The sequence below is a fragment of the Spinacia oleracea genome, chromosome 4 (assembly GCF_020520425.1).
Source record: "Spinacia oleracea cultivar Varoflay chromosome 4, BTI_SOV_V1, whole genome shotgun sequence".
NCBI classification, from domain to species: domain Eukaryota; kingdom Viridiplantae; phylum Streptophyta; class Magnoliopsida; order Caryophyllales; family Amaranthaceae; genus Spinacia; species Spinacia oleracea.
Genome location: NC_079490.1, coordinates 102,060,126 through 102,074,911, shown reverse-complemented (window position 1 = coordinate 102,074,911; position 14,786 = coordinate 102,060,126). Strand labels below are relative to the sequence as shown.

Genomic DNA, 14,786 nt, shown 5'->3' with positions numbered 1-14,786 from the left:
AGAGGTGTTTCTCGGTTTCTGAGTTCAACTGATCAAATAAACAGATAATCATAGCGTATGATTCATCTGAGCACGGCCATGCATTTTACAGTTTCTAGCTCTCCGAGTGGCCTTGTACAACTTTCAGCATCTCATCCCGATTTTTGGGAGGACAATCCCAATCTTGTGATCTTGATATTAGACTTCGTTTGATAGGTGATTACCTGAGCGTTACCTTTATAGCGTCCTTTTACGGTGCGACAGTTGACAAAGTCAAAGTAAGCAGTTCTCAAACAAGTAATCTCAAATCACTCAGGTATTGAGGATTAGTGTCTAATAATTTTAATGAAATTTACTTATGACAGATTTTCATCTCTTACAGTAAAGTTTCATAGGTCTGTCTGATACTAGTCTTCCCAAAGTAAGTATCTACGCAAATGATTACGACATTGCCATGTCCACATAGTTCAAGAAACAGAACTACTAGTCATCTTGCATTCTAGTCGTCAAACGTTTTCTATGCGTCCATCATTATAGAAAACTCAGACCAGGGACCTTTTTTCAACTTTTGACATTCAAGTTCACTTGATAGACATTTCTTAGTCACAGGACTGGTCCTGACAGTCTATCTTGAATATATTGTCAAATGGAAGGGACTCATCATTTAATACTAAACCAAGATTAAATGGAGTATGAAAAATACATTTCATATATGATAAATGTTCAACCCCAACGTTTTACAACCATGGGCCTCAAACCCATCTTTAAAACAGTTCATGGAATTCAAAGCTATGCTTGATTTCCAGTGCTACAACGTGAGTGTTGCTTCTCAATTGTTGCATAGGTTTAGTTATCATGATTTGCCAACCTTAATATCCTTTTCATCGAATGTTCTTTGAGATAGATGATAAGATCTTTTGAGTATGTTTATTTTGTGATATAGTCTTTCTTTCTACAATAGTGGTTCTATGCATTCTGTAATGAAGAACTATTAAGTCAACAGACAAGTGATCTACCCAAGTTCAATGAAGAACTCTTTAACATATACAACCCTGTTTAATTGCTTCTTAGGCAATAAGTACTTTTACTTCAACTGTATAGCTTGCTAGTGATGCTTTGTTTGGATTTGCTTATCCAAGCAGTTCATAGATATGTGGAAGACTTTCCATCTGTATCTCAGAACATGGAAATTATTATTTTAAGTTCCATGCAACAACTCATGGTCTCCAATCCATGTTGCCATTTCAAAACACGATGCTCTTTAGCTCGTCCTTGTCAATGGTTAACTCCAAAGAGATCTTGCTTGATCCTTTGCCAGTGTTTATGTGTGTAGCATCAATATTTAGCATATCTTTATTTCCTTGAATTAAGAACTATTCCTATGTACCTTTTCAAGTACCATAAGTTTTCTTGATCTCAATCTAGTTGATCTTTACTTAGATCAATAGAGATTAGTATATGTTCGTAATGCCTAAAGTCATACGATATGTTTTTGGCGATCCTCATATTATATTATACATGATAAATTCTTTTGCAAAATAATTCTCAATTGAATTATATTCATGTAACTTTAGCTCATTCTAGTTTCAGTAGATACTAAATCCAGCTAAATTATATATAATATAGGTTAAGAATATCATTTAGATCCTTTGATGTTTAACTTAGTAAATGCTTATACATAGCTCAAACATTCTTTACTTAGATTTATTCACATGGGTCGAATATCTCCAATGGAGTCTTTCCTGTTTGATTTAGTAAATGCCATTACTTAATCCAAAACAATATTAAAAGATCTTTGTGAATGGATCTTAATACCCAGTATGCACTAAGTTTCGCCTTGGTCCGTCACTAATGAATAATTTTGAAATCTAAGTCATTAGCATTTGAATGTCATTTCACAATAGAGAGATATGTGTGTGATACACATAGGAGCAAATAAGTTTTTATGTACTCCCACTAAACTTCATATATCTATAAGAATCATGTACATTTTATGTAACTAAAATACTTATTAGCTTCCTTAAAATACAATTCCAATTCTCAATTGCTTGCTTAAATCTGTACTTAGATTTCATAAGCTGGCATTTATTTCAAGCATTATTTGGATCCACAAATCCTATGACATGCCATGTACATAGTTTTCTTCCAACATTTGATTGAGGAATACTTTTTGTCATCCAATTGCCATATGTACCAATATGCAGAATTATGGACTTAAGCATTACGATTTTGCATGAGGTTTCAACACAATCCACACCGTGAATTTGCTTGTAACCTTTAGCAACTAATCTAGCTTTGTGTGTAAACACAATTTCATGTTTGATGATTTTTATCCTTAAAACAAACTTGCAACCAATAGGTGTGAAACTATTCTTGTAAATCAACAAAATTTCAATTTTGTCATCAAAACATTAAGTATATTTTATGGCCTCTAACCATTTAAAACATTTGAGTCTATATATGGCCTCTAACCATTTTAGGGAATCTGGGTTTCGTTATAGCTTTCTTACAGGTCACAAACTCATTAATCTACATGATAATAGTTTGACTGCAAGTTGTTGGTTTCTTCACTATCTAATAGAAGAATCGCATAGCTTCAGTGACCCGAACTCCATGTTTCTTCACTATCTAATAGAAGAATCTCATAGTTTCAGTGACTTGAACTCTATGCCTACTTGGGTATAGTACATCAAACAATAGAATATCAATAGCCACTTGAAAGTCCTTTGAATATTCTGTTCTCCTTGAAGCACTTGTAAAGTCTTCTAAGAGATGTCTATTCTTTAAAGCCACTTCTAAAGTCCTTAAAGAATAAGTTCGGATTTTCTGAAGCACTTCGAAAAGCCTTCGGAATGTCCGTTTATGTTTGTTGTTCACCTCGAAGACTTTCGAGGTCTATTTTCTCCCACTTGTCATTTTGGAAACGTATCTCCAAAAGGACATTATTTCGAGCAAACAAACATTATGTTCTCAAAATTTGTGGTAGAAACAATACCTTTGTGTCTCATTTGAATAAATCACAATGAAACATATATCTATACTTGGTCCTTAGTTTGTCGAATAACAAACACTAAGCTCCCACTGAGTTTATCAACTCTTTAGATATATTATGAAAAGATATTCTGAAATTACTTTTCAATAGCTTTGACGAATTTGGTTTAGTTTGGTGGTAGTTGAGCATTTTGTTTTAGAAATTATAGGAAAAGTCTTTATGATTCATCATTGATCGAATCAAGTACTAATTGACTTCGATCATTCCAACTTAGATATGCCATATCTTATGGACCTAGATCGTGAAATTACAACACACAATCATTGATGATCATTCTTGGCACTAGTAGAAAAAACCCTTATTGCAGCGGGCTTTTAGACCCCTGTTGCAGCGTACATCGTATGCTGCAACTGGGGGGCCTGCAACAAGTCTGAACTTGTTGCAGCGTACAATGTTCGCTGAAAAAAGTGATTTGTTGCAGCGGGCTTTTAGATGTACGCTGCAACAAGTGCCAAAAAATTGGCAAAATTTTAGACTTGTTGCAGCGGGCTTTTAGATGTACGCTGCAACAAGTGCCAAAAAATTGGCAAAATTTTGGACTTGTTGCAGCGTACATATATATGTACGCTGCAAAAGAATCAACTTTTTGCAGCGTACATTTATTTGTACGCTGCAACAAGTCTGAATTACTCAATTTTTTGCAGCGTACATTTATTTGTACGCTGCAACAAGTCTGAATTTTTGCCAAATTTTTTTCCCTTGTTGCAGCGTACAACATATATGTACGCTGCAAAAAAGCACTTTTGGCGGGAAAATTCTAATTTTGTTTAGGGATACCTAGAGTGCCTTGCACCAAATATAGAAACCTGTCAAAACAATAATAGAATAACGCAACCTGTATAACAAATATAAAAACAACAACTGGAGTTTTGTATACTATATATCCCAAAACCAAAGTGCACATATTACATTTAAATATATGTTCCAATTTCAACATAAACATACATTTTAATATAAAATTTATTCTATAACAACTAAACCAACTCGATCAAGCGCGCTAAAGCCAATAATAAATACTTCACTAGTGGAAAAAATACCTGTTGAGGGGGGCATTTTGGGTTTATTGAGGCGAACAAGGCCCGCTGCGACAGACGTAGCTTCAACAGCTCAGTGATCTGTTGAGGCGGGCTTTGTTCGCCTCAACAGGTGATCTGTTGTGGGGGGCTTTCAAAAGCCCGCCTCAAAAACCTCTACAGAAAGCGCGAAAATAAGGACCTGTTGAGGGGGGCATTTAAGAAGCCCGCCTCAACAGCCTCCTCTGTTGAGGCTCACTTCTTAAATGCCCCCCTCAACAGGTCCTTATTTTTGCGCCAAAAGTTCATATGTTGTTGAGGCGTACATTAAAAGCCCCCTTCAACAACATTAAATTTTTTTTTTCCAAATTCTTTTAAAATATAAAATAGGCGGCAATAACCACAACTAGATATATACTCCATTGAGTATTGAAACCTGTACCCAATCAACACCAAAATAGCAAAGGTATGAATCTGCTTATCTTTGATAAATAAATCATTACATTAACTTCATTTATATTAACCCAACAGAGCAAAGCGTATATATAGTACGTATGTTTACAATTTTTAAACACCTAGCTAGTCTAACAAATTACAACTAATATTAACAACTAAAGACAAAAGGCTAGAGAGCTAATCTAACAAATGTCTCTAATCCAGCCACTTAGGTCCCTTTAGATCATGCATTACAAACCTTAAGTAAGGTCGTGTTGACTTTCTTCCAATCGACTCGATCCCTAGCCTGCAAGTTGCATGGAAGGAAAATATATATGAGTACCAAAGTTTACACTCACGATATTGTCTTTACATTCCATTGAAGCATAAAATTAAAAGATATAGTTGCAGACTATAGAGATAATTAAGTACGTTGTTGACCTATAACGACCCAATGAGCCTTAAATGTGCATACGTAGATTAGAATGAGTTTTAGAAAGTTAAAGCTATGTATATTAGTAATGTAATAAGAATCAAATGAGTCCTTAGGTTCTTTAGTTCAAAGTTGGGAGCGGAAATGTCATTTTAGCTCTAAACATGACCTATAACGACCTAATGAGCCTTAAATGTGCATAAATAGATTCGAATGAGTTTTAGAAAGTTAAAACTATGTATATTAGTCATGTAATAAGAATCAAATGAGTCCTTAGGTTTTTTAGTTCAAAGTTGGGAGCGGAAATGTCATTTTAGCTCTAAACATGACCTATAACGACCTAATGAGCCTTAAATGTGCATAAATAGATTCGAATGAGTTTTAGAAAGTTAAAACTATGTATATTAGTCATGTAATAAGAATCAAATGAGTCCTTAGGTTCTTTAGTTCAAAGTTGGGAGCGGAAATGTCATTTTAGCTCTAAACATGACCTATAACGACCTAATGAGCCTTAAATGTGCATAAATAGATTCGAATGAGTTTTAGAAAGTTAAAACTATGTATATTAGTCATGTAATAAGAATCAAATGAGTCCTTAGGTTCTTTAGTTCAAAGTTGGGAGCGGAAATGTCATTTTAGCTCTAAACATGACCTATAACGACCTAATGAGCCTTAAATGTGCATAAATAGATTCGAATGAGTTTTAGAAAGTTTTAACTATGCATATTAGACATGTAATAAGAATCAAATGAGTCCTTAGGTTTTTTAGTTCGAAGTTGGGAGCGGAAATGTCATTTTAGCTCTAAACATGACCTATAACGACCTAATGAGCCTTAAATGTGCATAAATAGATTCGAATGAGTTTTAGAAAGTTAAAACTATGCATATTAATCATGTAATAAGAATCAAATGAGTCCTTAGGTTCTTTAGTTCAAAGTTGGGAGCGGAAATGTCATTTTAGCTCTAAACATGACCTATAACGACCTAATGAGCCTTAAATGTGCATAAATAGATTCGAATGAGTGACAACATGATATACTTGCGTTTCATACACAACCATGGAGGAAGATTGTAAATTGCAAGAAGAACCGGCCAAGTGCTATGCTGACTACTCAGAGAGCCGTATGGATTCATCCCATCTGTACATAGAGCAAGTCTCAGATTTCTAACCTCCTTGCCAAATTCAGGATACTTCTTATCAATAGTTCTCCATTGAGGAGAATCAGCCGGATGTCTAAGGAATTCATCTTTCTTCCTCCCTTCCGCATGCCACCTCAGATACTTAGCATTCTTCTTTACGGAGAACAAGCGCTCAAACCTAGGTATGATCGGAAGATACCACAATACCTTGGCGGGCGGTCCCCTCTTAGCTGAATTGGCCCCTTTACGCTTGTAACGCGACATAGAACACGTTGGACACTTATCCAAATTTTCATACTCTTTTCTGTAAAGAATACAATCATTTGGGCAAGCATCTATCTTGACGGCCTCTAAGCCTAAGGGATTCGTCAATTTGTTGGCATAATAGGCAGAGGTGGGAATGTCATTGCCATCGGGAAACCAAAGACCTAGTCGTTTCAATAATTTCGTGAAACTTTCTTCGGTCCAACCACTCTCCGCTTTCAAGTTGGAAAGTGATGCCACACATTCTAACAATTTGAATTTTGTACACCCAGGGTACAAAGGCGTCTCAGCAGCCTTTAATACCTGCTCGAGTATGTGAGGTCGTTCATTCAAGTGATCTTTCACCGCATCCATCATTTCATTTATTTCATTATCTTCTTGCTCATCATCATCCATCTCATTATTCTCAGAAATATCAGAATCACTCTCATCACTCTCATCACTCTCTGCCAGAACATCAAATTCATTCACACTAGAACTTGGACGATCAAGTATTTTCTCACCATGCCAAAACCAGACATGGTAATCTTGCTTAAACCCACGACGAAATAAATGATCCTCAATTTCATCAATATCAGCTAACCGCCTTACATTGTTACAATCACGGCAAGGACAATAGATCTTTGCGGCTTTCGTATTCCGTTGGTGTGCTAAAGCATCTAAGGAACTCCTCAACCCCACTCAAGTATTCCACCGTAGTATAGTCACCGTACATCCAACGACGACTCATTTCTAATAACACAAGGTTTTACACAGAATTAGATAAATCAAGCCACAAATTCTTAATTTTGACACAAGAACTATACTAGCTTGGCATAAGATCTTAGTTCTCTAATGATGCAATCTTAATTTTGACACACGAACTATACTAGCTTAGTTTCTGATGTTTGCTTTCTGGTGGTTGATGATGGATAAGTACATAAAAACCGTTTTGAAGATGACTTTGTTTACAATTTGATACTTTGCTTACAGTATGGTGTAATTTACATGTTTGAAGGTGTAATTTACATGCATGAAGTACTGTTTTAGCTTCTCAGTGCACTGATCAGTTCTGTTCTGTGCACTGATCTGCACTGCCCAGATCAGAACTGTGCAGATCAGTGGACAAAACTGATCAGAACTGTGCAGTTATGTGCACTGATCTGCACAGCTCAGATCAGAACTGTGCAGATCAGTGCACAGAACTGGTCAGTTCTGATCAGTTCTGTGCACTGATCTGCACAGCTCAGATCAGAACTGTGCAGATCAGTGCACAGAACTGGTCAGTTCTGATCAGTTCTGTGCACTGATCTGCACAGCTCAGATCAGAACTGTGCAGATCAGTGCACAAAACTGGTCAGTTCTGATCAGTTCTGTGCATTGATCTGCACAGCTCAGATCAGAACTGTGCAGATCAGTGCACAGAACTGGTCAGTTCTGATCAGTTCTGTGCATTGATCTGCACAGTTCTGATCTGAGCTGTGCAGATCAGTGCGTAGAACTGGTGAGTTAAAAAAAACTAAGATTTGGTTTTAAGTCCAAACCTTGGTCTGATGGCTGATTCTTCTATTGCAAAATGAGGAATAGATGGATATAAGGAAGACAGGGTTGAATAGCTTGGTCTGAAGTTCCTCGAGAACTGGCACCAAGAAGCATAAAACAGAACATCTACACAGTCCTGATTGAGGTTGTACACCAAATGCAGCGCTTTTTGCAATGATGCTTCATCTCCCTTGAAAATTAGAAGTAAGCAAATGCTATTAGATTTAGTTGAAAAGTAACAGAAAGGAAAAAGCTCCACATAAAATAACATAGCTATAGAATCTCCTAATTTGGTTATTAAAGTCCTTTCTTAAGTTAAATATCAAACCACAGTTTGTTTCCATGCAACAGGATGGATAACTGAATGAGCCCCTATGCATGCAACTATGCAAGAGTTAAGCTACAAGCACCTGGCACTACTCATACTCAGCCATAGTCAAAAGCCTTGTAAGTAGAACTAGTTAATATGAGACTGGTCCTCGGCAAAGGAAGAGGCACGGAGGTTTGCTGCGGACTGTGCATACATTTTCAAATTTTGACAGGTGCTCGACGACCTGGCTTGATTAAATTTTTAACCAAGAAACAAAAAAAGACTAAAAAAATCTCTAGGGGGGCAGACTAGTTTTTTTCACACCGTTAACATAATACTTGCAATAAAGAAGTGTTTACAATCTGCGTTATTATCAGATACTGTAGCAGGCTATATCAGGTACACCAGCTGGTTGCATCAGGTACACCAGCTGGTTGAGCTGCTGCGAGCCCAAACCACAGACCGATAAATCCAACCTTGACCGAAAATGCCATAACAACTAGTACAGGCAATGCAACCAAGTAGAAGGTGACAAAGTTTATTGTTGCACCTATTTTAGTCCTTGTTGAACCTGTCAAAGCCCCACAGGCAGCTGTCTATGGACAGTTTCCGATCTCACAAAACCCCAGAATAGGAACTCAACAATAGCAAGAGCAATATTGTAGCATAATAAAAATGGAACTAAAAGAACTTGAAAATCAAAGCAGCAGCAACAACAGTCTCCACTGTCATACATCAGAATATTGTAGATAAGCGTGTACAAAAAACATCACAATATACTATAGTGAATACATCAAGATATGGTAATTTTAGAGCCTATAAAGCTACAATCCAATATCAACGATTAGTTTACATCATTAATAAACTATCAATATTACAATGAACACATGAGTATATTTTATGCAGACATATTTTCAACAGATTCATATCGATTCGCTCCACTTAAAAGTTCAAACACTTCATTTCATCTGCATACTTTGGATCGAGCTACTCACATAGCTTACATAAACCATCACCATAAAAGAGACCTTCATCATTTAGACACAAAACCCATATCACTAACTTCTATTTTGTAACTGAACTAGAAAAATTTAACCTAACATCTATTTTGTAACTGAACTAGAAAAACCACAAATATCAAACCCTAATTTGTAAATTCATCCAATATTGAAACATTAGCCTAAATTCTCTGCATAATCAACTCATTATGCTCAACTAATTGAAGAGAAACTGAATTTTAAGACCAAGCAAAACAAGAATCAATTATAACCTAACCTTGATATATTGCGGCACTGTGTGAAACAGAATCAACCGAGATAGGGAAGACGACGGTGGGGAAACTCTCCTTCAGATGGTGGTGGTGGAGCCGCGCGGTGAGGAAGGTGGTGGTGGTGGTTATGGTGGTGGTGGAGTCGCGCGGTGAAGAGAAGAGATGTGAAGAGAAGAGATGTGAAGAGAAGAGAAGCTTATCGATCTGTTTGGCGGTGGTTTTATTTTTTTAAAATATAATGTAGCCTATTGAGGCGGGCAATTAAAAGCCCCCTTCAACAGATAGACCCTATTGAGGCGGGCAATTAAAAGCCCCCTTCAACAGCTTCTATCTATTGAGGCGGGCAAGGAAAGCCCCCTTCAACAGCTTCTGTAGAAGCGAACACTAAAAAAGCCCGCCTCAACAGAATAGTAAAATATTTGACCCGCGTTGACTAAGTAGCTATTGAGGCGCGCTTATGTATGCCCCCCTCAACAAGGGGGCTACAACAGGGGTTTTTTCCACTAGTGCTTGTTGGTAAAAAACTTAGCCCATTGCTCACGAACCACATCAAATTCCTCGCATAAGGCGTAATCCTCGGAGTGTAGACCTTTACAAAAACAGAAATTTAAATTAAACATTAGATTAAATACAAATTAAATATCACATTTTAACATTCAAGAAACTAATGACAATGTCCTAATAGTCTAAAATGAGTCCTTCGGTTCTTTAGTTCAAAGTTGGGAGCGAAAATGTCATTTTAGCCTAAATATGACCTATAACGACCCAATGAGCCTATAGGTGCATAAATAGATTGGAACGAGTCTTAGATCGTTAAAATTATGCATATTAAACATGTAATAAGTTTTAAATGAGTCCTTAGGTTCTTTATTTTAAAGTTGGGAGCGAAAATGCCTTATTTTAGCCTAGATATGACCTATAACGATCAAACAAGCATTAAATGGGTATAAGTAGATTAGAATAAGTTCTAGAAACTTAAAACTAAGCTTATTAATCATATAATAATTTAAAAATGAGTCCTTCGGTTCTTAAGTTCAAAGTTGGGAGCGAAAATGTCATTTTAGCCTAAATATGACCTAAAACGACACAATGAGCCTTAAATATGCATAAATGGATTGGAACGAGTCTTATAAAGTTAAAATTATGCATATTAAACATGTATTAAGTTTAAAATGCGTGCTTAGGTTCTTTATTTTAAAGTTAGGAGCGAAAATGCCTCATTTTAGCCTAAATATGACCTATAACTATCAAACAAGCATTAAATGTGCATAAACAGATTAGAATAAGTCTTAGAAACTTAAACTAAGCATATTTATCATATAATAAGTTTAAAATGAGTCATTAGGTTCTTAAGTTCAAAGGTTAGGAGCGAAAATGTCTCATTTTAGCTTAAATATGACCTATAACGACCAAACAAGTCTCAAATGTGCATAATAGATAGGATTGAGTCTTGAAAAGTTAAAAATAATCATATGAATCATGTAATAAGTTTGAAATTAGTTTTTAAGTTCGTTAGACCAAAGTTGGGAGCGAAAATGTCATTTTAGCCTAAATATGACCTATAACGGCCAAAGAAGTCATGAATGTGCATAAATAGACTGGATTAAGTCTTGTAAAGTTAAAACTAATCATATAAAACATTTAATATGTTTAAAATGAGTCCTAAGGTTCTTTATTTCATATTTGGGAGCAAAAAAGCCTCATTTTAGCCTAATATGACCTATAACGACCAAACAAGCCTTAAATTTGCATAAGTAGATTGGAATGAGTGTTAGAAAGTTAAAACTATTCATATTAAACATGTAATAAGTGTAATACTCTGAGAAAATATGTAGCTTTTCCTATTTGGTTTATTGTTCACAAATCAGGATCTTTGGACAACAACAAATGCTTATTAATCCAAGAAGCTTTTCCTATTTGGTTAAAACCCACACATTATTCACAATCTTCAACTTTTGTGATAATCATAAATCATAATGGACAAGCACTGTAGAATAGAGGTAGTCTAGATGCCTGAAAAACCTATAGCCTGGATATCGAACCTCCTAGTTAGATGAAAGCTCATACCTGACCAGATGCGGCCAATCCATCAAAGAGAGACAGCCAACCACACTTGCATACAGATTTGGTGAGCAGCCATAGCTAGAGGACCTTGACGAGCAGCCATCGAGGTCCCAATCGTCATAGTTATCAAAACAGCCACAGTTCTTCCAATCAGAAATCCACCTGGAAAAAAGGTAAACATAAGGAAACAGACGGCAATCCAAACATGTACGAGTAACACTTTAAGTAGGTACAAACAATGGCCACTTAAGCAGACTAATTTAAGAAGTTTGTAATGGTGATTATTAAGTAGAAGGTTATTAAAATCAATGTGTTGGATAAAGAATCAAAAACAGAAAATAACCATAAACATTTCTCTGACACTCACCAGATTTTAAATAGACCCCAAACTTCAGATCTCCAAATTTTGGAGGTAATAATATTACTCTCTTGCTAAGAAACCAAATCATCAAGAAGCTACCTATGTATCTGGAGCACAAACAAGCAGCATGATTACCAATATAGTTAAAAGAAAGCCGACTAACAGACTTCAGGAAGAAAGTGCATACTGAGACACAACAGTGGCAGTGGCTGCTCCAGTGACACCCATCTGAAAATAATTTATGAAAAGCGGGAACAGAAAAACAGCTGCAAGATTGGCAACACCTGCATGCAGATCATCAATGTACAGACATAAAAAGTCAAAAAGAAGGAAATTAAGAAATAGAGACTAAAAATAAACAGAAATAAATTATAACAATTAAAATAGAGTAACCAGGGGATAAAAAAAAAAAGTACAAATGCAATGCTGAGGCTTGAAAACATGCCTAGACAGAATACAGGGGTTTTTGTGTCCTTAAATCCCCTCAGCACACCCTGAAGAGCCAGAGAAAGTACAACAGCGGGGGCACCAAGAGCTCTAAGCGACAGAAACTTCTCTGCTTGTACTCGCATAGGAGAATCCTGCAAGGCAATTGCAGTTGAACATTAAATAACGCCAGTATGCAATACGTAATCAATGTACTAAGAATAAATTTGATCATGACCAGCAGGGATAACAAAGGGCTCGTTGGTCAACTTCACGAGTTTCACTACTGAATTCGTCATGGAAACAAAATCTCAATAACCATTTAACTATTTAGAATACATGATAATCAAGTAATACAATAGTTCAATGGCAAAGATTATGACCAGAATGACAACATTCAGAATATTTTACCTGAAGAAGACTTTGCTAAATCTTCAGCTACGAAAGAAGTAGCAACACTAAGAAGTGGTATGTTGAATAGCTTTGAAATGATATTAAAGATAGACATAGAAACACCAGCGGATGCCAGCTGTACAGGACCTGCACACATAATGAAAACAAAGTGAGATCATTGACACACACAAAATAAGAGAAAACAAAGTTTTTTTTAAATTCAAAATAAAGAATAAGATTTCAACCTAAACTGCCAATATAAGCTGTCTCCATCAGCTGAGCCATAGGATCAATGGCCTGGCTAGCTATTGCCGGTAAAGAAAGCATTATAAGCTCCCGTTTGACATTTGGAGGAGGCAACTGGTTGAGGGGCTGAAGTACAGACTCACTGCGAAGTCATTAAAAATAAACTAACATAAAAGGGACATGCTTAAAACTTAAAGATTCAAATCAACAGTAGTTTCAACATAATCATTATCGCAGAGAAGTATTTTTACCAACGTATATTTTTGAGATGCGTGGCTCAAATAGTTGTAATGTGGTATCACCAAAAGATCAAGTAACACAAAAAATAAGAATAAGAATAATTTATATTATCAAACCCTAAAAATACGAAATTAGGGGAAAATCAAGAATTGACTGAAAGCAAACCCTAAAAATACGAAATTAGGGAAAAACAAATACAAAAAGTTAGAAAACTATACCTCCTCAATTTCGAAGGCGGCTGAGTTCGAAGGCTGAGGTCGAAGGCCAGATGCTTGGAGAGAAAGACTCGAGCAAATTTTCACAAAAACCAAGACGAATTGTCACCCAATTTCAACAATTACTTGCAAAAAACCCAAAAAAACCACGAATTAGAGAAAACTTAGAACAAAAAAGGGGGGATTCAGAAAAAAGCGTCGAAATGGGAGTTACCTGGGGAAGAAACCGCGGCGAGAAAACGGGGGAGAATTCACGAAAAGGACCTCAGAATTGGGGGAAGTCTGGCTTATCTGGGTATAAGCAAAGAGAAAGAGAGAGAGCATACCACAGCTGTAGCATCGTGCAAGACAGAAGTAATTGTCCATTCACCATTTTTCTAAATCAAAAAGAAACCCAAAAAGGGAAATCGTCAGAAATGCAAGAAATTTCTGAGAGACAAATCATCGAACAGTTTATGTGCATAGAAAAAGGCAGAGAAAAACAATAAAACAATAAAAAATTAACAAGGGTCAAAGAGAATATACAGAATCGGAGTCGAGGAGAAAGAGACAACGGGGGCAGCGAGGGGTGCCGAGGCCAGGATTAATGGTGGGATCATGGTGATACACATTTCCAGTTCGAAGCTTCTCCTCGTACACTTCTCGGGTTCCCATTTTTTACGTCACCCCTTTCAAATTTCTTGAAGCGAAAGATAAGATGTAAAATTGAGTGTGGTGGAGTGAAGGAACTGCGGGGATGACGATGGGAGGGGGTAGGGCAGCGACAGAATTCAAGGTGGTGGTTCAGGCGGAGAAAGAAGGGATTTAGGAGAGAGAAAGAGAGCAGATGAAGAAGAAGAAGAATGAGGAGGTGAGAGAGTACGCAGGGAAAGCTGAGGGAAGAAGAGGGAGTATGAGCGTCCTTAGGTTTGAGATCCGAAATGTTTTTCTTAATTAGCTTTGCAGCGAAATTTTTTTATTGCAGCGGGCTTTTATCTGTACGCTGCAAAATAAATGGGCTATTGCAGGGGGCTTTTATTTTGTACGCTGCAAAAAACTCTCTTGCTGCGGGCAATTAATTTGTACGCTGCAACAACCCTTTATAAAGTTTGACCCGCGTTGACCTACTGGTTGTTGAAGCGTATTATTACATGTACGCTGCAACAAGGGGGTTGCAACAGGGGTTTTTTCTACTAGTGTGGTATAAGTAATCATCAACATGATCTAACCTAGATCTTTATGATTTCTTGCCAAGTGGATTTTGTACTTCTGAATCTTTGAACTAGCCAAACAGATTCAAACTTATATCACATTTGAGTAAATAAACCTATATTCACTCAAGTCCATGTGAAATAATAAAGTCATAAAATCTTTCTTTAGCTTTGAACTCTATTGTCTAGGCATTCTAACAATAGTTCATATCCTTTGTTACTTTTAACAAGTAA

The 14,786-nt window shown here is 36.4% G+C and overlaps 1 protein-coding gene across 5 annotated transcripts; it reads right to left on the bottom strand.

The window, feature by feature from the left end:
* Positions 1 to 11,061: 11,061 nt before the first annotated feature.
* Positions 11,062 to 14,527, bottom strand: LOC110784864 (protein DETOXIFICATION 45, chloroplastic-like). 5 transcript variants are annotated; one of them, XM_056827614.1, is made up of 7 exons: positions 13,159 to 14,527; positions 12,907 to 13,049; positions 12,680 to 12,808; positions 12,288 to 12,423; positions 12,030 to 12,126; positions 11,849 to 11,949; positions 11,062 to 11,643 (listed from the first exon to the last, which is right to left on the bottom strand). In XM_056827614.1, the coding sequence occupies exons 4-7, from the start codon at positions 12,412 to 12,414 to the stop codon at positions 11,507 to 11,509; spliced, it is 462 nt and encodes a 153-aa protein (XP_056683592.1). In that variant the 5' UTR covers positions 12,415 to 12,423; positions 12,680 to 12,808; positions 12,907 to 13,049; positions 13,159 to 14,527; the 3' UTR covers positions 11,062 to 11,506. The 5 variants fall into 5 exon arrangements, with proteins under 5 accessions (XP_056683592.1, XP_056683593.1, XP_056683590.1 ...); XM_056827615.1 differs by having other exon boundaries at positions 13,366 to 14,527; XM_056827612.1 differs by having other exon boundaries at positions 12,907 to 13,739; positions 13,888 to 14,527.
* Positions 14,528 to 14,786: the final 259 nt, after the last annotated feature.

Coding starts and splice junctions, on each gene's coding strand:
- LOC110784864 (XM_056827613.1), bottom strand. CDS start 12,414: ATGCGAGTACAAGCAGAGAAGTTTCTGTCGCTTAGAGCTCTTGGTGCC. Junction 11,950..12,029: donor ACTGCCACTGTTGTGTCTCA/GTATGCACTTTC, acceptor TTTGTGCTCCAG/ATACATAGGTAGCTTCTTGA. Junction 11,644..11,848: donor TGGGGTCTATTTAAAATCTG/GTGAGTGTCAGA, acceptor CCTTTTTTCCAG/GTGGATTTCTGATTGGAAGA.